The sequence below is a fragment of the Aotus nancymaae genome, unplaced genomic scaffold (genome assembly GCF_030222135.1).
Source record: "Aotus nancymaae isolate 86718 unplaced genomic scaffold, 86718_ANA_hifiasm-v0.15.2.pri h1tg000029l, whole genome shotgun sequence".
In the NCBI taxonomy this organism is placed as follows: domain Eukaryota; kingdom Metazoa; phylum Chordata; class Mammalia; order Primates; family Aotidae; genus Aotus; species Aotus nancymaae.
The window spans coordinates 12,694,502-12,717,149 of NW_026988442.1; the positions used below are offsets into that span (position 1 = coordinate 12,694,502).

The 22,648-nt window shown below is 49.1% G+C and overlaps 1 protein-coding gene across 1 annotated transcript in view; it reads left to right on the forward strand.

Moving 5' to 3' along the window:
- The window catches only part of DNMT3B (DNA methyltransferase 3 beta), a 37,504-nt gene that overhangs the window by 4,077 nt on the left and 10,779 nt on the right, over nt 1-22,648 (forward strand). The window contains exons 2-15 of the mRNA XM_012455196.2: nt 2,626-2,773; nt 3,585-3,646; nt 7,193-7,294; nt 9,167-9,292; nt 9,942-10,163; nt 11,110-11,268; nt 14,859-14,966; nt 15,882-16,026; nt 16,786-16,845; nt 19,164-19,289; nt 19,414-19,458; nt 20,562-20,641; nt 20,958-21,070; nt 22,221-22,404. Coding sequence (XP_012310619.1) covers nt 2,632-2,773; nt 3,585-3,646; nt 7,193-7,294; nt 9,167-9,292; nt 9,942-10,163; nt 11,110-11,268; nt 14,859-14,966; nt 15,882-16,026; nt 16,786-16,845; nt 19,164-19,289; nt 19,414-19,458; nt 20,562-20,641; nt 20,958-21,070; nt 22,221-22,404 — 1,674 coding nt within the window. The 5' untranslated portion in view covers nt 2,626-2,631. The remainder of the gene's footprint in view (nt 1-2,625; nt 2,774-3,584; nt 3,647-7,192; nt 7,295-9,166; nt 9,293-9,941; nt 10,164-11,109; nt 11,269-14,858; nt 14,967-15,881; nt 16,027-16,785; nt 16,846-19,163; nt 19,290-19,413; nt 19,459-20,561; nt 20,642-20,957; nt 21,071-22,220; nt 22,405-22,648) is intronic.

Here is a 22,648-nt window from a genome sequence, read left to right on the forward strand (position 1 = left end):
CCGGGCCCCCTAGGTTACTTAGTTCACTGATTTGGCCTGAGGTAAAACGCTTGAAATTAATGATTATTTTGAACTGACACTCCAGCAGCTTTCCTGGGATTCTGGCCGCTAGGTCTCATAGGAACTGGCCATAGGTCAGCCAGCCTGTTCTTCCGGGTCAGGGCTTGGGAGAAAAGGGTCTGAGAAGCAGCTGATTGGTCTGACTCAGGCATGTCCCTTGTCCTTGTGGGGTGGGGGAAATTCCTTAACATGTGCTGACACACACCCTGGATCATGTGAGGCGCAGAAAGCCTATGCTGTGTATCAGCGCATATGTTTGTAATCTGAACAATGCTGCTTTAATGTGCATCTTAATTACCCAGGCATGACTTGTGTGTGTTAAAATGTCTTGTGAAAATCCTGCTTCAGGCCAGGTGCGGTGGCTTACGTCTGTAATCCCAGCACCTTGGGAGGCTGAGGCGGGTGGATCACGAAGTGATCGAGACTGTCCTGGCCAACATGGTGAAACCCCATCTCTACTAAAAATGGAAAAAATTAGCCGGGCATTGTGACACGTGCCTGTAGTTCCAGCTACTAAGGAGGCTGAGGCAGGAGAATCTCCTGAACTCGGGATGGGGAGGTCGCAGAGAGCCGAGATTGCCTCAGTGCACTCCAGCCTGCCAACAGAGTTACTCCATCTCAAAAAAAAAATCCTGTTTCAAGACCTCTAGCCTGGTGCCTGAGAGTTCTCCAACCAGCTCCCAGTTCCAGCAGTTCTTCCAACCAGCTCCCAGGTGATGATATTGTAGCTGGCGCTGTAGCCAGGGTGCTGACCCCTGGGCTACTCGGGGAGTGGCAGCAGAGGTCTAGTTGCCCCATGCAATGGGCAGGCGCAGGGCATGGAATTGGGGGCTGCCACCGCCTCTCCCTGGGTGCTCCACTGGGCTCGTCACACTGAGTTCCACAGCACCCCCTGGTGGGCGGTGCTGGTGGTGCCAGTGCAGCTTGGAGCTAGCAATAGGAGGAGGTGTGGCTTTTAGAAGCTACGCTGGTTTTTGAGGCTCAGGTGGGAGGATCCCTTGAGGCCAGGAGTTTAAGGCCAGCCTGGACAACGTAGCCAGGCTCTGTCTCTACAAAAAATTAGCCGGGCGTGGTGGCGCACACCTGTGGGACCAGCGGGAGTATCACTCAAGCCCCGGGAGTTCAAGCCTGCAAGGAGCCATGATCACACCTCGGTACTCCAGCCTGAGTGACAGAGTGAGACCCGTCTCTAAGATGGATGGATGGATGGAATGAATGGATGGATGGATGAGCGGAAGATAAACTACGAGGCTAGCATGGGTTGTCTGGCAGGGGCTAGTGGGTCTCCAACATGGGGCCCAGAGGCAGGGAGGCCTGGTGGATATGGGCAGCGGCTTATTGAGGAAGCTTTTCTCAGGCAGGGTTCCAGGCAAGAGGATATGGTGTGAGTGGCCTGGAGGTGTTTGGGGCTCAGGGATGGGGGCCTGGGGGTTTCACATTGTGCCAAGGCTTTTACAATATTTTTCCCAACCAAAGGTAGAACAAAAAGCAAAGGCAAGTGCCTATTGGAAAACTCAGGTTTCAGCTGGCATTTGTGCCCTGGAGTTTTTTACTCGTTCTCTATAATCCTGGCCCCACGTTTTAAATGGTATATTTGGCCATGGAGAATAACCTAGTCTGCATGTCAGTTTTCTATAAGGTGAACTCCCCAGTCTCCATAGGGGGAGGTGCGGGTTCTTGCATCCACCAAAATCTGTGTGCCTACAATGTTGCAGGCAATGGGACAGCCCAGAGGTCACACAGCCTGCCAAGCCATCAGTGTGGCCCTGGCCCTGTGTCTTAGCTGATTTACCTGACCAAGAGGGGCAGCAGTGGGGAGGCCAAGTCCCAGAGGTGAGGGTGAGGCTACAGGGATCTGGAGAGTACCCCTCCTGTTAACTGCCCCTACCCTTTCTGCCAGTGCCTCCTTCATCCTTCCCTCCTTGGGAACTTGGGACTGTGAGCCCCAGCTGGTGAGGGAGGAGGGGAGTGATCGACAGGCCAGCAGACCAATGGGCCCTGGAGGATGGGGTGAGGCGGGGCTTGTGCTGCCATGGAGAGGAGAGAAGCGGTTCTGTGGGGGAGGAGGGGACGGGTGGGAAGAGGACCTGGAGATTGAGGGGAAGGGAGAGAGCAAACAAAGGGGTCAGGAGGGAAAATAATGCACTGGCTTCCTGAGCCCCTGCAGAGGCTGAGCAGGGAGAAGGGGCCAGGGCCAGAGGGGACAGAGGCTGGCGGCAGACAGGCCGGGGCAGGCAGGTCCTAAATGGCATTGTTTGAAGGGGCCGGCTAGTTGCACAGAGCAGTCTGAGCCTGAGACCCTAGCCCTGGCCCCTCTGTCCTGGGTGCTGGTGTCTGAGCCTTCGGGATAGACTGTCCACATGGAACCAAGTCCTGAGCCTCCGAGCTTGGTGAGAGGAAGGCTATGGGGGGCAGCCTGGGTGGGGTGCTTGGGCAAGAGCATCACCCTGCGAATGCGTCCTGGGGCTTGAGAACATAGAGCCCATGGTGGGGCGTCTTGGGGAACATTGCCCATCTCATGCCCCTGCTTCCCTTCCACCTCACCCATTCTGGCTTATCCCACAGGAAAGCATGAAGGGAGACACCAGGCATCTCAATGGAGAGGAGGACGCCGGCGGGAGGGAAGACTCGATCCTCGTCAATGGGGCCTGCAGTGACCAGTCCTCCGACTCGCCCCCAATCCTGGAGGCCATCCGCACCCCCGAGATCAGAGGTGGCTGGGCCTTGGGGACTGGGGTGGGGTCAGGCGCTGACACAGTGAGCAGTCACTGCAGACCACTGGAGGCTTTGAGGAGAGTCTCTGACAACTCCACAGTCCCCCAGGAGGGAAGAGAGCAAGGAGCGATGCAGGGCCGAGCCCTTCACGCCTGCCTGCAGCCCATGGCCTCTCCTGTGGGACTTTCATCTCAGCTGGGCTCTGAGAATAACACAAGGGTGATGGTTCCCTGTCCTCTGCCAGTCATGACAGGGGTGGTCTTCTGCAGACCCTCTCCCCCGATAGAGCGGGGCTGGGGTTCGGAGCGGGAGGTCCTTTTCCACCCTGCCCTGAGCAGCTCCCAGCCAGCTCACTTGGGATCCCGCCCCAGCTGGGTTGGAAAGCCCTGCATTGTCCTCTCAGCGGTGCCATTCCATGGAACTTCCTGCGAGCGTGAAAGGGTTCTATTTCTGCATTGTTCCCCACAATAGCCACACTCTACATGTGAGCACTTGAGATGCGGCTGACATGGCAGGCAGTGAATTGTTCCTGGAAATGTAGTTAGTGGTCCCTGGATGGGCAGCACCTTGCTGGAGGAACTGGAGGGCTCCCCTTCCTGGTAACTTCAGTGTTGTTTTGGGCCCAGGGCTCTGTGGCCTTATGAATAAAATCAGTGGAGAGGATGAGCGATACTGGGGGACTGAGAGCAAACCCCTGTGGCTGACAAACCCCTGTTGGGGAGATCGCAGGCCATGGAGAGCAGCCCCTGTCAGCTTCCCCTGGCTAGTGCCTGCCCCCTCAAAACAGACTCTGGCTGTTTCCTCCACAGGCCGAAGATCAAGCTTGAGACTCTCCAAGAGGGAGGTGTCCAGTCTGCTAAGCTATACGCAGGTACGGTCTCTGCTCTCCCTTGTTCAGGCTCAGGGACGTTGTCTTTTGCTTTCAGGACATGGGCAACCTGAGGCCCATAGGAACTAACATCTGAAATGTATGGAGGGTTGCCAAGGTAGACACTTTCTGCATATATTTGGAATTATTTTTTTAATCTGGACAATCAGTTACATTGATAAATGTCTAATATAGCAGTCCCCTCTTATCTGTCATTTTGCTTTCCGTGATTTCAGTTGCTTGCGGTCAACTGCAGTCTGTATTAAACGGGAAATATTAAATGGCAAATCCCAGAAATAAACATTATGTACATACATTTTAAATTGAGTGCCATTCTGGTAGCATGATGGAATCTCACCCTTCCTGCTCTATCCTGCCCAGGATCAGAGTCCAGCCTTTTTCCGGCATCTGTACGCTTAGGTGCTACCGGTCATCTCCGTGATCTGATCAGTTGCAGTATCACAGTGCCTGTGTTCAAGTAATGCTCCTTGTAGTTAATAACGGCACCAAAGTGCAGGAGTGATGATGCTGGCAATTCAGTTATGTCAAAGATAAGCCATGAAGTGTTTCCTGTAAGTGAAAAAGTGGAAGTTCTCAATAAGGAAAGAAAAAATCTTATGCTGGAGTTGCTAGATCCATGGTAAGAACAAATCTTCCAGCCGTGTAATGGTGAAGAAGGAAAAAGCAATTCATGCTAGTTTTGCTGTTGTGCCTCAAACTGCAAAAGTTATGGCCATGTTGCATGATAAGTGTGTAGTTAAGGTGGGAAAGGCATGAAATGCATAGGTGCAAGACATGAACAGAAATGCGTTCTGATTGACAGCAGTGTGTTGTGCCAGAAAGCACTGAGCCTAAAGCAAGGGATCCCCTGACACCAAACCATTTACTTCAAGTAAGGGATGGTTACACAGATTCAAGAATAGGTTTTGACTGTAAAAATTACTGGAGAGGCTGCATTTGCCAATGAAAAAGCTGTTTTGCTTATAGCCATTACTGGAGATAGTGAAAAAATAAATAAATAAAAAGAAAAAGCTGTTGCTACATTTTCAGAAGAGTCGAAGTTGATTAAGGAGAAAGGAAATCATCCAAAACAAGACGGCAGTGAAACCAGACTCCTCCAGAAGGAGGATGCCTGATAGAACCTACATTCAGAAAAGTGCAAAGGAGGAAGGCACCAGGTCATAAGCCACAGAAGGACAGATGAACTCTGACTCGAGTACAATAAGATATTTTGAGAGAGAAGCCGCATTCACATGGCTTTTATTAACAGTATATTGGGCCGGACATGGTGGCTCATGCCTGTAATCCACGCACTTTGGAGGCCAAGGCGGGCGGATCACCTGAGATCGGGAGTTCAAGACCAGCCTGACCAACATGGTGAAACCCCATCTTAAAAACAAAACAAAACAAAACAAAAACAAAAACAGTATATTGTAGTTGTCCTATTTTAATATTAGCTGTTAATTTGTGCCTAGTTTATAAATTAAACTTTTTAGGTATGTAGATATAGATATAAATGCAGCACATATAGGGCTCCATGCTCTGAGGTATCAGGCAGCCATGGGGGCGCTTGGAATGTATTCCCCCTGGGTAAGGTGGGACTACTGTATAGCAAGCTATCTTTTTATTCCTGCAATGAATCCAACTTGGTCATGTGCATTATGAAGTCGATTTTTTTTTTATGAGGATCACAGAATTGTAATGAAGTTGATTTTATTCATGTAGTCATGAATGAAATGGGAGTATGATTTTATTTTTTTATTTGTTTATTTATTTTTGAGACATTCTATTGCCCAGGCTGCAGTGCAGTGGCACAATCTCGGCTCCCTGCAACCTCTTGCCTCCTGGGCTCAAGCAATTGCCCTGCCTCAGCCTCCTGAGTAGCTGGGACTACAGGTGATGTGCCACCACACCTGGCCAATTTTTTCGTATTTTTAGTAGAGATGGGGTTTCACCATGTGTTGACCAGGCTGGTCTCGAATTCCTGGCCTCAAGTGATCCGCCTGTCCCAGCCTCCCAACGTGCTGGGATTACAAGCGTGCGCCACTGTGCCTGGCCGATTTTATTTCTTTAAATATATCTGTGATTTTGATGTCAGGATTATATGGGCTCAAGGAATTTTTTTAGAAGCTGGAATAAACTTGTCTAAGCTTATTTTAAGGAATTTCAAACAATTATATCATTTAAGACTTGCTACATTATCAAGGTTTCTACGTCATCATTTACTTTTCCAAAGCTGGATTTTTTTCCCATCATGTTTTGTGTTCCTTCCTTTACTGATGCCTTCTGTTTCCTAATTACTCTTAGTAGAGTTGGTCAGTTGGGTTGCTTTTGCTCAGAGCGAGTGTCAGTCAAAACAGTCCTGAGCAGTGAAAACTCACCCTCAGCTTCCATTCTCTTGGTGGTGGGCAACCTACTGGGGGGACTCAGACAGTGAGGCACCCAAGCCCTGGGAGGAATTAGGGAGGCTGCAGGATCAGAGGCTCAGCTCTGCTATTTTGTTTCTGATAGCTAATTACCAGCAACAGTAGTGAAATCTCTTGCCCAAACATTTGTTTTATTTTTGTTTGTGCATTTTGTTTTGAGACAGAGACTTGCTCTGTTACCCAGGTTGGAGTGCAGTGGCGTGATCTCACTGCAACCTCTACCTCCCAGGTTCAAGCGATTCTCCTGCCTCAGCCTTCCTGGGCAGCTGGGATTACAGGTGCCTGCCACCATGCCCAGCTAAATTTTGTATTTTTAGTAGAGATGAGGTTTCACCATATTGGCCAGGCTGGTCATGAACTCCTGACTGCCCGCCTTGGCCTCCCAAAGTGTTGGGATTATATTCCCAGCCTAATTTTTATATTTTTAGTAGAGACAGGGTGTCACCATGTTGGCCAGGCTGGTCTCAAACTTCTGACTTCAGGTAACCTCAGTCTGCCTCGGCCTCTCAAAGTGCTGAGATTACAGGTGTCAGCCACCACACCCAGCACATTATTGGATTCTTGATGTAACCCTGTTGTGTTATGAGGGAAGTACTGTTACTGTGATTTTAAAGTGAGGGAAGTGGACTCAAGGCCACACGGTTTGGTGAGTAAAGGCAAGTGCTCAACACTGTAGCCAGACCTAGCTGCTCACTGCTTCAGCCTTTGTGTTCGGCTTATGTTGGGTTTTGGTGAGAGGTATGAATCCTGCGCGAGGAGGCCCTTATGACATGGTGCAGGTTTCATGGCATTGCTTCCTGGACAGCTCTCGTGGTTGGCCTGTGTCTGTGCCCGTATGCGGTGTGTTGCAGTAAGTGACTTGATCTCCCTGCCAGGCGCAGGCGAGCAGTCTTGCATATTGCACTTGCCTCATTTCTTTTATCTTTCAGTCCTGTCTTGAATTTGTAGAAATTTTGTCCCCGGAATCTGGGGACAAAATAAGGGAGTTGAAAATGTTTTTTGGTCTCTTGAATTAGTAGTATGATTGTAGTTTCAATATGATGACTGATTTTTTACTTTTACACTGTTTTTCTTGTGTGACTTCTTACCGATATTGAAAAGTTCATCATGTTTCCTTATAAAGGACTTGACAGGCAATGGCGACGGGGAAGATGGCGATGGCTCTGACACCCCAGTGATGCCGAAGCTCTTCCGGGAAACCAGGACTCGGTCAGAAAGCCCAGCTGTAAGTAGCCACACCCTGAGCCAAAGCACTTTTAGCCACCACGCTACATAGCATAGTTAACATGTCTTAGATCTCCCTAGGGGAGCTTTTAAGAGAGAGAAAGAGGCAAACAAATGTTTCGACTCTAGAAAATATAAGCAAGTCTCCCGGAAGGTTTTTGTTTGAGATGGAGTTTCACTCTTGTTGCCCAGGCTTGAGTGCAATAGTGCGATCTCTGCTCCCTGCAACTTCTGCCTCCCGGGTTCAAGCAATTCTCCTACCTCAGCCTCCCTAGTAGCTGGAATTACAGGCACGTACTACTATGCCCAGCTCATTTTTTATATTTTTAATAGAGACTAGGTTTCACCATATTGGCCAGGCTGGTCTCGAACTCCTGACCTCAAGTGATCCACGTGCCCCGGCCTCCCAAAGTACTGTGATTACAGGCATGAGCCACTGCACCTGGCCTCCTGGAAGGTTTTCTTTCTTTTATTTTTTTTAGATGGAGTCTTGTTCTGTCACCCAGGCTGGAGTGCAATGGTGTGATGTTGGCTCACTGCAACCTCTGCCTCCTAATTTCAAGCGGTTCTCCTGCCTAAGCCTCCCAAGTAGCTGGAATTACAGGCACCCACCACCATGCCTGGCTAATTTTTGTATTTTTAGTAGAAACGGGGTTTCACCATGTTGGCCAGGCTGGTGTCGAACTCCTCACCTTGTGATCTGCCTGCTTTGGCCTCCCGAAGTGCTGGGATTATAGGCGTGAGCCACTGCACCCAGCCGGTATATCCCATTTCTTTCAGGTGGTTTTTCAGTTCTTGTATAATCTCGGAGGTGCCCAAGAGCGATAGAGATTGCAGGATGGATGGCTCAGCTGCTAATTACCTAGCGAGTCCACCACTTCTGTGGGTGTATTCTGTGGATCACAGTTTTTAGGTCTGGCAATGGGAAGGCAGTTACTGCTCACGGTCACCCAGCCCTTTAGAGACCAGGCTGACATTCAGTTCCTATCCCAGGTGTGGGTGACAGTCTTCCCTGCCCAGGATGTGGTCTGTATCATCCCCCTTGTGGAGATGAGAGAAGATTCCAGCAGCTTACCCAGGTTAAACGGGAACTCTTCTATGTGGAATTTGAACTCAGGTTCTGCAGCAACAAGTTCGTACCATTTTTGACAATGAACATAGAGCCTCAGGGATTTTCCAGCTTGATGATCGGGTGCCTTTCTGAACCCAGTCATTGGCCTCCTTAATTCTTTGGCATAAAAGTTTGGTTTAGAGTGAACGTGAATTTTTCTTTCTTTCTGTTTTTTTTTTTTTTTTTTTTTTTTTTAATGACACTCTCCCTCTGTTGCCCAGGCTGGAGGGCAGTGGCCTGACCTCAGCTCACTGCAACCTCTGCCTCCCTGGTCCAAGGGATTCTCCTACTTCAGCCCTCCTGAACAGCTGTGACTACAGGCACCCACCACTATGTCCAAGTAATTTTTGTATTTTTAGTAGAGATGGGGTTTCACCATGTTATCCAGGATGGTCTTAAATTTCTGACCTCAAATGATCTGCCCGCCTTGGCCTCCCAAAGTGCTGGGATTACAGGCATGAGCCACTGCTCTTGGCCAGATTTTTATTTTTCAATTCCAGTTGACAGGTGCCATTTCAGCTGGCCACGTCTGTCTGCTGTGACAGGCAGAGCAGGGCCTGCTGGGTGTGGGGCCGCCTAGCTGGTCACCCTGCCACCTCTATTCCAAGAGCTGGGTAATTCTTGCTCCTCTCAGTCCAGAGTCCCCATCTACCTCATCACCTGTTCATTTCCAGTTGTCCTGAAGCTGGCCACCTCCTGGCCCTGCCAGACCCCAGGCCTCCAGTCACCTCAGGCCTAGTGCGTGTCCTCTCTTGCTTCCAGGTCCGAACCCGAAATAACAACAGTGCCTCCAGCAGGGAGAGGCACAGGCCTTCCCCACGTTCCACCCGAGGCCGGCAGGGCCGCAGCCATGTGGAGGAGTCCCCCGTGGAGTTCCCGGCTACCAGGGTTGGTTCCCCAGTTGCCCAGACCCCTGCCCCCAGTCTCTAACTGGGAGACGTGCCTCACTCACTGCACTCCTGGCTGTGGCTGGTGGATATTCTGTGTCCTTTTTTCATGCTGCTTTTCAGGTTCTTGCTTTTTCTTTTCTCTCCTGGGTAAGCTTCCCTTAAGCCTGTTGGCTTCTCTCCTGGTCTGATCTCAGATGACACTCTGTTGGGAATGGAAGCTTTCCCTGTTGACTTGGTTCTTGCTTGACCTTGGAGACAAGGTAGAAACCACTAACTTCCAGACTGTCTTCTCACTAATGTCTTTTTCACCTGTCTTGAGCCAACACTTCACTGTCGCTGCAAGAATGGTCGCATGCACAGTAAGCGCTTAAAGAAGCCAGTGACCTGCTCCAGGCTTGGGGTCCCTCGTCATTATCCATCATTTGTGCCTTTGTCCTCTTTCTGTCTCTGTTGCTGGGACAGTTACAATGACTTTCTCCCACCTCTTAAGGGAGACATGTTCCTGGAGAACCTTCTTCAGCGGTCTCTCTTCTCTTTAACTTTGGTCTTTCCTCTTTCTTTTTGCCTAGGAGGCATTTGGGGGTGCCGTTGGTCTCTGGTCACCGACATCCTTTGCTATGGCCCAAACTATGTCCTTCTGTCCACAGTCCCTGAGACGACGGGCGACAGCATCGGCAGGCACGCCATGGTCGTCCCCTCCCAGCCCTTACCTCACCATCGACCTCACAGACGATACAGAGGACACAGATGTGATGCCCCAGAGCAGCAGTACCCCCTACGCCCGCCTAGCCCAGGACAGCCAGCAGGAGGGCATGGAGTCCCCGCAGGTGGAGGCAGACAGTAGAGATGGAGACAGTTCAGAGTATCAGGTACTGCCGAGAGGGACTCCTGCCCAGGGTGACTGAGGACCCTGAATAAGGGGCCCAACCAGTTACCTGCTGCTGTCAGTAAACATGAAGCGACCAACAGCTGTTAGAATTTTTGTAATTGTAATAATTGAAATATTTGAATTTTAAATATCTTCCATATGCACCATGGTCCTTTCTTTACCTTAATCCTCTCCCAGACATAAGTCAAATGCCAGTATTAATCACCTGAATACTGTGATTTTCTGAACATGGCATTTATATAAGGACTCCAGCTGCATATGTAATACATATTGTGATTCTGTTCATCAGAGTGCACATACTGTATATATTGTACATAGTGTACCTTTGTAGACTGGCTTTTTTTTTTTTTTTTTTTTTTTTAACCTGTTAAGAACTAGAGTTGCCTGAGGTTCACATCTGGATTATGAATCCAGTGGTCTGGATCATAGCTTAATTAACCAATTGAGGTTGTTTATGTTTTGATTCAAGCATTGCTGCATGGAGACTCCTTACACATGTATGTATTTATGTGTTGTTAGGATCCCTTTTTTCTATGTCTATTACTACATTTTACTTTGTATAGAAGGGGTCTTGCTATGGGGCCCAGGCTAGCCTCAGACTCCTGGCCTAAAGCGATCCTCCTATCTCAGCCTCCTTAGTAGCTGAGACTACAGGCATGCACCACCACACCCAGCTAATTTTTAAATTCTGTTGTGGAAATGGAGTCTTGCTATATGACCTGGGCTGGTCTCCAACTCCTGGCCTCAAGTGATCCTCATGCCTCGGTCTCCCAAAGTACTGAGAATTACAGGCATGAGCCATAGCATCTGGCTACATGTGACATTTTGAGCAAGCTTTTTGTTGCCCTCAGGGTCAGTGACGTGGACGGGACTTGGCCCAGGGTGCCTCTCCTCACTGGGATTTCTTCATGTGGTTTTTCTTCCAGGATGGGAAGGAGTTTGGAATAGGGGACCTTGTGTGGGGGAAGATCAAGGGCTTCTCCTGGTGGCCCGCCATGGTGGTATCTTGGAAGGCCACCTCCAAGCGACAGGCCATGTCGGGCATGCGGTGGGTCCAGTGGTTTGGCGATGGCAAGTTCTCCGAGGTGAGTCTCGGGGAAGGGAAGGGGCTCTGCAGGCTTTAGGCTGTGTCTTCCTTCTGCAATTGCCTTTGGAGATGGAGCCCTGCGATTGCATTCTGCAGATGGGCGAGCCTATGCCTTCACACTGTCCGGGAGGAAGGACAAAACTTACCTTGTTAACCAGCGACAGCAGATTCTTAGGGTCTTTATGGGTCTACTCATGGAGGGGACAAAAGTGCTAGAAAGTTCTGGATCCATGGCCACTTGGATTTTTTTGTTATTCTTAGATTTATTTTCTGGGGGCTGAATCACCAGTGTGGACTCTGATTGGCCAGAAGTGGCCACATGAGCAGGTACCCAAAGGTGTTCAGTGGAGAAGCCTGGAAGAGACCAGAAGCATGGCTGGGACCTCTTGTCATTTAGCCCTGGGGGGGAAAGGAGACAGGCACAAGTGCATCCTTAGGTGGCCTGCAGTTGGAATTTAGGGTCACCTGATATCAGTTAGGAAAAGGGTTTTAGTAGAATTGGTTATTTCAGAGTCTCTTGATGATTGACATTAGCCATTTAAAATCTTTCTTGACAATGAAATTTAGCTGGGGAAGAGCTGTGTTGGGCATAACTAGGCTGTTTTGATTCTTTTTGTGTGCGCGTGTGAGATGGAGTCTCGTTTTATTGCCTAGGCTGGAGTGCAGTGGTGCAATCTTGGCTCACTGCAACCTCTACCTCCTGGGTTCAAGTGATTCTCCTGCCTCAGCCTCCTGAGTAGCTGCGATTACAGGCACCCACCAACACTCCCGACTAACTTTTGTATTTCTAGTAGAGACAGGGTTTCAGCCTGTTGGCCAGGCTTGTCTCCGACTCCTCACCTCAGATGATCCACTAGCCTCAGCCTCCCAAAGTGCTGAGATTAGAGGCATGAGCCACCGCACCTGGCCTCAACAAAGATTTTGATCAAACAGACCTTTCCTGTGATAAGTCTCTTAGAAGTAAATATTATTCCCACGCTCAGAGTCCTAAGAGAGGCTAAGTTAGCCTCAGAGAGAGGCTAAATGAGGTTGGAGTTCCAGCAGCAGCAAGCCAGGGCTGTACATTCTTGGGATTCAGCCTCAAGCAGAGATTCTGTTTTTCCCATGAATTGAGCTACCAAGGGGCCATTTGCCATGAACGCATCGAAGTACCCCAAGGGCTAAAATAATAGGGTGTGGAGTCTCCCTGGTGGGAGAGACTCTGCATGCAGATGGCTACTGTGACCAGCAGAGGGAGCAGAAGGACAAGTCCTGGGCCCATGCTGGCAGTGAGGCCGCTACTTCCAGGGCTGAGAGTGGTAACTTCTGTGAAGTGAAGGAAGATGGATTGTTTGCAATTGCTTTGCCCCATCAAGACATAAAATGCACTCTGCAAGACAGAATCTGAGGCTAATACAATGCAGTGTGGTTCTGTCGGCATCAGGGGATGAGATGACCGTATGGGACCTGGCTCTGGCCTGGGAAAGTGCCTGCCTGGCATGTGTGCGCTGTTCGGGTTGCATTGGAGCTACTGAGCACTGGAACTAGCACTTGCGTATGAGCGTCTTTTTCCCGCTACCGGAGCTGCAGTATTTTCTCACCAGTAGTGGTCACATCCCCACACAGGAAGTCAGGCTGTCCAGTATCAAATGGAGGTTTGTTTGAGTGTGAGCATGCTCCATGGAGAATAGAACATTCCCTGTGTCTTGCAGTTTTTTGTTGTTTTTTTTTTTTTTTTAGAGATGAGGTCCTCACTGTCACCCAGGATGAGTGGTGCAATGGTGCTGTCATGGCTCACTGCAGCCTCAGTAACCTGGGCTCAAGCAATCCTTCTGCTTAAACAGAGTAGCTAAGACTTCAGGTGCACACCACTGTGCTTGGCTCAATCTTAAAATCTTTTGTAAAGATGGGTTTTTTGTTTTTTTTTTTTCGAGATGGAGTTTCACTCTCGTTACCCAGGCTGGAGTGCAATGGCTCGATCTCGGCTCACCGCAACCTCCGCCTCCTGTGTTCAAGCAATTCTCCTGCCTCAGCCTCCTGAGTAGCTGGGATTACAGGCACGCACCACCACGCCCAGCTAATGTTTTGTATTTTTAGTAGAGACGGGGTTTCACCATGTTGACCAGGATGGTCTTGATCTCTTGACCTCGTGATCCACCCGCCTCAGCCTCCCAAAGTGCTGGGATGACAGGTGTGAGCCACCGCACCTGGCCTGGGTTTTTTTTTTTTTTAAGTTGTGCTTTAGGTTCTGGGGGAGATGGGGTCTTGCTATGTTGTCCAGGCTAGTCTAACTCCTGGGCTCAAGCAGTCCTCCCAACTCCTACTCCCAAAGTGCTGAGAATCTAGGCCTGACCCACTGCGTCTGTTTCGGTTCTGATTAGCCTCCCTGAACGTCCATTTTCTCTCTCACTGGCCACTCAGTCAGTTCATGCTTGGTCTGGGGACTTGGGACATCAGGAGACTTGTAGAATATGGCTTAAATCACAAGAACTAAAGGTAAATAATCACAATAAGTGAAAGGTGCTTACTGTGTCAAGCATTGTTTCCTAAACACATTCATTAGGGGGACTTGTTTTATTTTTCTATTTTATTTTATTTGTGAGACAGAGTTTTGCTCTTGTTGCCCAGGCTGGAGTGCAAGGGCATGATCTTGGCTCACTGCAGCCTCCACCTCTCGCTTCAAGTGTTTCTCCTGCCTTAGCTTCCCGAGTAGCTGGGATTATAGGTGCCTGACACCACGCCTGGCTAATTTTTTGTATTTTCGGCCAGGAGCGGTGGCTCATGCCTGTAATCCCAGCACTTTGGGAGGCCTAGGCGGGCGGATCACGAGGTCAGGAGTTTGAGACTAGCCTGACCAACATGGTGAAACCCCATCTCTATTACAAATACAAAAATTAGGTGGGTGTGGTGGCGCGTGCCTGTAAGCCCAGCTACTCAGGAGACTGAGGCAGGAGAATTGCTTGAACCCGGGAGGCAGAGGTTACAGTGAGCCAAGATTGTGCCACTGAACTCTAGCCTGGACAACAGAGCAAGACTCCATCTCAAAATAAAAAAAATAAAAAAAAAAAAGAAAGAAAGAAACGGGCTGTTTCATCATGTTGGCCAGGCTGGTTTTGAAATCCTAACCTCAAGTGATCCACCAGCCTCTGCCTTCCAAAGTGTTGGTGTTAGGCATGAGCCACCGTGCCAGCCTGAAATAGCTTTAATAAAAGGGTAAGAAGTAAAGAGTTATCGTGCTTAGGAAAGAAGAAGGAATATGTGCAAACCCCCAATGCTGGAGCATCCATAGATAATTTTAGGACTGAGCTTCAGGGGTCACAAACATGGGGTTCATCTAATTGCATTCATTCCAAGTATCATTCCTTTTTCACCATTACAATGTCATATCTAACCAGGTTCTGGATATCTGTGTTGAGACTTTGTGTCATTTCTATTTTTCTGCTTTTTTCTTTCCTTCCTTTCGCATAGATATCTGTGGACTTTATCCCCAGGAATGGGTTCTTGGTTAAAGTGTATGAAAATCTTCTGCATCTGATGGACAACCTTGTGATAGACATGGCACCTGGGACACACCTGTAGGTGGATGTTGATGATGTCTTTCTCTTCTAGGTCTCTGCAGACAAACTGGTGGCACTGGGGCTGTTCAGCCAGCACTTTAATTTGGCCACCTTCAATAAGCTCGTCTCCTATCGAAAAGCCATGTACCATGCTCTGGAGGTAACATGGGATGAGGGAACAAGGGCCAGGCCCTGAGAGCAGGGATGATGCAGGAGACCCACAGAAACCTAGCTCAGTGTTGCCAGGGGTGGTTTGGAGGGGACAGGGTGGCCAGGGAGGAGGTAAATGCCAACAATATGATGGCCACCAGATCAGCCTTCCTGCAAAGGGGTTTGAGCCATCCCAGCTGCCTCTTGTTGGGACCACTAACTGAATCAGAAGGAAAGAGCACAGGCAGTTAGAGGTGGAATATTCATGTCAGGGAATATGCTTTTCCAGAGACCTCAGAGCTTCCTTTTGAGGGGTGGAGTTCACAGCTAAGACAGCAGTGGAGGCCAGCTGCCTTCCATCTGTGGGCCATGTTAACCCCGACGAACCATTACACCTTGTCCCTCCCTTTACCTTGATTTTTTTTTCCCACCTTTGTTCAGCATTTAAGAACCAGCCTCTTCTAGTTGCCATAGGCTTCATTAGACACTGAAATCCTCATGGTGCTTTATGTAGGACACATGTTAATGTCCCCATCTTTAGGGAGATAAAACAAGAAATCAAGTGCCTTCTTATATAAGATACAGAGGAGATGAGCTAGTTTTGGCTGGGGCTTCTGTATCTTAAAGTGGTAGAGTTAATTCTAATGTATCTGCCCTTTGAGAGGGAAGTGACCACTCACATTCCTAGGGGGAAGAGATCCTATTGGGTGCTTGCATGGAAAGATTCAACCACAACCCCCTTCCGAGGCCTCTCCCTGCACAGGCTCCTCCTTCCCTGACACATACCACAGCCCAGGACAGCTGTCTGGCTATGAAAGGGCCCAGTGTGAAGGGGAATGTAGGCCCTGGCTGGGGGAATCCCTGGGTGTGGCCTGGCGAGCACCTCCTCCCCACCCCCCATTCATCACAGACTCTGCCTTTGCAGAAAGCTAGGGTTCGAGCTGGCAAGACCTTCCCCAGCAGCCCTGGAGACTCATTGGAGGACCAGCTGAAGCCCATGCTGGAGTGGGCCCACGGGGGCTTCAAGCCCACTGGGATCGAGGGCCTCAAACCCAACAACACGCAACCAGGTGGGAATGAGTCCCCATAGCAGCACCCGCTGTCTCTGCTGGTGGGACAACTTGAGAGTCAGCCACCCCTGCTGCCCATCACCCCACCCAGCTTTCTAGCAGCTGGTCTCAACTTTGAATGTCAGAAAAAATACGACCAGGCATATGAAGGCTGTGCCAGCCCTATCTGGCTTCCCTGGCCACTTTCTTGCTAATGGTCATGTACGTAGAATTTGTTTGAATCTGATACCTGTCTTGATGTCAAGATGCAATGTTTTTTTAAAGGAAAAAAATAGTTAAACTATGTTCATTCAAGAAAATTGGGAAGTGTTGAAGAAGAACAATATGCCACCTGCTAACATTTTGACCAGTCCCATATATTTCCTGTTATAAGATAACTGGTTTCTTGAAATCCAGGACTTGTGTTACAATCTATACATTTAAAGGCCAGGCACAGTGGCTCACACCTGTAATCTCAGCAGTTCAGGAGGCTAAGGCAGGTGGATCACTTGAGGCAAGTAGATTGAGACCAGCCTGGACAACATGGTGAAAAATACAAAAATTAGCCTGTTGTAGTTGGCATGTGCCTGTGGTTCCAGATACTTGGGAGGCTGAGGTGGGAGAATTGGCTTGAGCCCAGGAGGCAGAGGTTGCAGTGCGCCAAGATCACACCGCTGCATTCAAGCCTGGGCCACAGAACAAGACCTTATCTTGGAAAAGAAAACGGTTCATACGTTTAATGTAATTTTTTTTCTGTTGTGTTTTGTTTCCCCTCAAAAGTGGTTAATAAGTCGAAGGTGCGTCGTGCAGGCAGTAGGAAATTAGAATCAAAGAAATACGGTATTTCCTTCCCGTCTTTTGACTGTACACTGTTTTCTCTGCACTTTTTCTGATTTCTTTGCATATAAAACGGTCACTGGAAAAGAATCAAATTTCTTGAAAAGTTAATCTGAACTCCCTCCCCATTTCCTCTTCACATCCCGCCCTCACAAATACCTTCCAGGTTAACATTGGGGTGCACATCCTTCCAGATTTTTCTGTACACTAGTTGGATGCCTGCTTTCTCCTTTATTTCTCAATATTAATACTGTAAGCACTGTCCAATGTCATTTTGTCACTAAAAGGTCCTTATGAATTTTAATGGCTGTATAATTTTTTTTCCTAGGGTCAGAGTCAAATTTAACTGTGTCCATTAAGATTTTCTGTATAGATGGAATAGAAATACAAATGAGTTTTACAAAATCCCACTTATAGAATGGGAGCCATGTTATGTAATTAAAATTTTTTCTAGCAGTCTCACTGAAATTGAGTTTGGTGGCTCACGCCTGTAATTCCAGCACTTTGGGATGCAAATAACCATATCTTGGATTTCCCAGCATTGTGGGACGCTGAGGTGGGCAGATTGCTTGAGCTCAGGAGTTAAAGACCAGCCTGAGCAACATGGTGAAACCCTGTTTCTACAAAAAATACAAAATTAGCCAGGCGAGATGGTGTGTGCCTGTGGAGGCTGAGGTAGGAGGATCGCTTGAGCCCAGGAGGTTGAGGCTGCAGTTTGCTGAAATCATGCCACTGCACTCCAGCCTGGGTGACACAATGAGAACCTATCTCAAAAAAAAAAAAAAAAAAAAAAAAAGAACATTTAAAAAGTAAAAAGGAGACCGGATTTGGTGGCTTATGCCTGTAATCCCAATACTTTGGGAGACTGAGGCAGGCAGATCCCTTAGCCTGGCCAACATGGTGAAACCCTGTCTCTACTAAAATACAAAAATTAGCCAGGTGTGGTGGTGCATTCCTGTAATCCCAGCTACTCGCTCGGGAGGCTGAGGCAGGAGAATCACTTGAACCCAGGAGGTGGAGGTTGCAATGAGCCAAGATTGTGCCATTGCACTCCAGACTGGGCAACAAGAAAGAGTGGAACTCCATCTCAAAACAAAACAAATAAAAAGAAACAGGTGAAATTAATACAAATCATTTTTTATCACCAAATTTCCAAAATGTTAGCATTTCAATATGTAGCTAATATAAAAATTGAGATAGTGTGGCCGGGTGTGGTGGCTCACGCCTGTAATCCAAGCACTTTGGAGGCCAAGGTGGGCGGATCACCTCAGGTTGGGTGTTCAAGACCAGCCTGACCAACATGATGAAACCCTGTCTTTATTTAAAAAAAAAAAAAAAAGTTGAGATAGTTTACATTTATAGTGCTGTTTTCAAATTTTTACTTATTTTACATATTATATGTTTTATAGATCTCAATTTTGATGCTAAATTTGCAATGAAAATAATTGATCTGTATTAAGTAAATACAGATTATTAACTAAATACAGATGTAGTTGATTAAACAGAAATTAACTACATTCATAAAATATGCATTTGAAAAAGTAGACTCATATGTCTAGGTTAGTCATAATAAGCCAGTTACTCGACCCATTTGTCAGTGTTTTAATAAACATTGAATCGGCCGGGCGCGGTGGCTCAAGCCTGTAATCCCAGCACTTTGGGAGGCCGAGGCGGGTGGATCACGAGGTCGAGAGATCGAGACCATCCTGGTCAACAATGTGAAACCCCGTCTCTATTAATACAAAAAAATTAGCTGGGCACGGTGGCGCGTGCCTGTAATCCCAGCTACTCAGGAGGCTGAGGCAGGAGAATTGCCTGAACCCAGGAGGCGGAGGTTGCGGTGAGCCGAGATCGCGCCATTGCACTCCAGCCTGGGTAACAAGAGCGAGACTCCGTCTCAAAAAAAAAAAAAATAAAAAAAAAATAAACATTGAATCTAGAATTCATTTCCTCACTCACCAGTTTCAGGTTCTCAGTAGGCACCCCCAATGGCTATTGCCCAGCATGTCAGATATCAGATATCACAGACATAGGTATGTCAGGCTTTTAGCTTTGAATTGAGCTTTCTCTCTGAGCTGAGTCACCTTTACATCCTAGCCATTTAAAACCTTGTAAACAAGGTTAAGGATCCTGGGTGCAAGGGGTTTTGAATGAGCTCCTGTTGTGAATTGCCCATCAAGGGGCCATATACATTCAGTGTGGCCCCCCTGTCATGCCCCAATTGCAGCTGGTACCCAGACATAGCATGGTCTTGTCCTGGGCCCGCATTCTCTCTGGACCCTCCTACCAAGCCACGGCTGCAGTCTAATTACCTTTCACAGAGAACAAGACTCGAAGACGCACAGCTGACGACTCAACTGCCTCTGACTACTGCCCCCCACCCAAGCGCCTCAAGACAAATTGCTATAACAACGGCAAAGACCGAGGGGATGAAGATCAGACCCGAGGTGATTGTTGGGGACCCTACCTTGGGATCACGGGGCAGATGGGAGGAAGACTCGGCAGATCGGGAATTGGTCCATACCTGGCTCCCTAACCTCATCTCATGCCTTCTCCCTCTTTTTTCAATAGAACAAATGGCTTCAGATGTTGCCAGCAACAAGAGCAGCCTGGAAGGTAACGTTCTCTCCCTCAGTCCTTCCCTTTCACACTCTGGCTGGGGCTCTAGGCCTGCCTTATCCCAGCTCATCCACCCTGCCGGGATTTAACCTGAGCTCTGTGGTCCTATTCCTGGTCCCTGCATCTTAGTTGCTACAGTTTGTGGAATGAATTACCCAATTGTGCCCCTTAAGAGAAAGGGACAGGAAGGGTGTGGTGCGGAAGAAGGGAAGATTGGCCTCTTTGGCTGGGAGAACCATAACCTAAAACCAAGATTACTGGTATCATGAGCCTTCCTAAAGAAGAGCTGCACCTAACTAGCTTTTAGACACGTGGCCACTGTCAGGCTAAATAGTCTGCTTGCACTGGCTGGGGATTTCCACTGTGGATACTCTGGCCAGAATATACCTCATGGAATACAGAATGTGTGAGGATGAAGTCTCCCTTGCTTCCTTAACCCCCAGTTACTCAATGCTGAATAGGAAAACACCACATCTCTGACCCAGAGAACCCCGGGAAGAGCTTCGGTTTAGAAATCCTACTCCCTAAGACTCACTCACACTTCTGTTTAGGTAGGGATGCTTGGTCATGGACTTCATAAAGGTCCTATCTACCCAGCCAGGGATGCAACTCCATGCTGACCTGGTGATATGAAAGGAAGGCAGGGTTGCCTACTGGTTAAGGGACCTGGATTCTGAAATTACAGCCATTTGCTGTTTATAGGGCATGGGCGTGGGCAAGTCCCATAATGAATGAGACAACAAACCAATTGGAGTCACTGCAAAATCCTTAGTGTCGCCAGTATCTAAGGCTTCTCAAGGATTGTCACACCAGGCCCTCAAAACCTGTTTCTGTTGGAGGGCCCCCTGCTCAGCTTTCTGCCTGACATCATCCGACTAGGGTAGCCCCTGCCTGTCTTGATGTTCCCCATCTGTGAAGCAGGGATGGCACCTTGAAAGCACTGTGGAAAGGTAGGAGCCATGAGGCCTGACCTGAGGCATGAAGAGTCCTAGGCAAGGTGCTGGCCTGGAGGAAAATCTCAAGACCTGAGAGACCCCAGGCATCAGCAGCTGGTGTCAGGGCCTCCGTTGCCACAAGCCGCAACCCTGTTTTTCTTACAGATGGCTGTTTGTCTTGTGGCAGGAAAAATCCTGCGTCCTTCCACCCTCTCTTTGAGGGGGGGCTCTGTCAGACATGCCGGGTAAGTCCTCCTCCCCATGCCCTGGACCTTCCTCCCCCTGCCTCGCCACTCTCCCCTGTCCTTCCCAACAGCACCTGTGTGGAACATCAGTGAAGTTCACTCATCCCAGGTGCCTTGCACGCTGCCTCTGGGGCAGGGTCGGGGAGAGCTGTCATAGAGGCCGGCGGCACACACATCACAGCCAGTTGTCCTTTTAAAGGACACCAAGCCACCAGCAGTGTGTTTTGTGGCTGTATCCTAGGACCTCCACCTGCAAGCTGGCAGGGCCTGGCTTCTCTGCTTTCCGATTTCACTGGTGTTTCTCTCTTGCTGTCAGGATCGGTTCCTCGAGCTGTTTTACATGTATGATGACGATGGCTATCAGTCTTACTGCACCGTGTGCTGCGAGGGCCGAGAGCTGCTGCTTTGCAGCAACACGAGCTGCTGCCGGTGAGCGCTGGGCCCTGTGGGCTGGATGTGGGTGGGCCCCCTAGGCTCCTCGGTTCCTGCAGTCTGCAGATAGCTGCCTGTTTAATGGAATCCCAGGCATGGGGACAGGGAGCTAAATTGTCCTGGAAGCAGCACACAGGGTTGATACTTGTGATGGCTGGGAAGGGCTCTCTTTTCTGAGAGAGGGTCTCGCTCTGTTCCCCAGGGTAGAGTACAGTGACATGATGATAGTTTACTGCAGCCTCCAATTTCTATGCTGAAGCAATCCTCCCACCTCAGCCTCCTGAGTAGCTTGATTACAGGCACAGGCCACCACACCCAGCTATTTGTTTATTTATTTGAGGTGGAGTCTTGCTCTTTTTTTTCTTTTAAAGCAGAGTCCTGCTCTGACACCCAGCCTGGAGTGCAGTGGCATGATCTCGGATCACTGCAACCTCCACCCCCAGGGTACAGGCAGTTCCCATAGCTCAGCCTCCCGAGTAGCTGGAATTATAAGTGTGCACCACCGCGCCCATCTAATTTTTGTGTTTTTAGTAGAGGCAGGGTTTCACCATGTTGGCCAGGCTGCTCTCAAACTCCTGCCCTCAGGTGATCTGCCTGCCTCAGCCTCCCAAATCCCAGCACTCCCAAAGTGCTGGCATTACAGGCATGATCCACCGCACCTAGCCTATTTTTTGGTTATAAATTAAAAGTATAAATGTTCCCTAGGCTGTTCTTAAATCACTGGGCTCAAGCAATTCTCCTACCTCAGCCTGCCAAAGCCCTGGGGTGATACGTGTGAGCCACCGCACCCAGCTAGATGTGCTCTTAGTAGTCTAAGAGCATGAGGGAAGGGGATGACTCGGGTGTCAGGAAGGTTCACTCCCTGATTTGCCAGTTGGCCTATAATCCAAAGTGTTCATGGAGTGAAGTAGGTTGCTGGGAGAGCATTTTTGATCAGAGAGCCTGTGGAATAAGTGGGATGGGGTAATCAAGAAAGACCTCAGTGAACCCATACCACACAGGGCCCTGCAGGCTATGCTGTGAAGCAGCGGACCCTTGGTAAGCTTTTAGGAGGGGGTTGCTATTTCCCTGTGGAAAGTGGCAAGGGGGTGTCACAGGAGACCAGCTGGATGACAAAGGCATCCCTTCTCCCTGCCGCTGGGTACAGGTGCTTCTGTGTGGAGTGCTTGGAGGTGCTGGTGGGTACAGGCACAGCGGCCGAGGCCAAGCTGCAGGAGCCCTGGAGCTGCTACATGTGTCTCCCGCAGCGCTGTCACGGCATCCTGCGGCGCCGGAAGGACTGGAACATGCGCCTACAGGCCTTCTTCACCAGTGACACGGGGCTTGAATACGTAAGCCACAGGCTCCCACCTCCACAACCACAGACCCCAGGGGCACAGGGTGTTGGAATGCTCTGGAATTCTCAGAGAAAGAGTAGTAGAAGTAAAGATGCATTGTACAAGTGGAACCTCTTGGAGCCTCAACAGCTGAGAGACCTGGCGAGTTGACAGCTCCTGGGCACCGTTTTCAGCCTTGCCAGGGTTCACTCCCTCCTTGCCGGTTTCTCAGCATGTGAAGAAATGGTTGTAGTCTTCT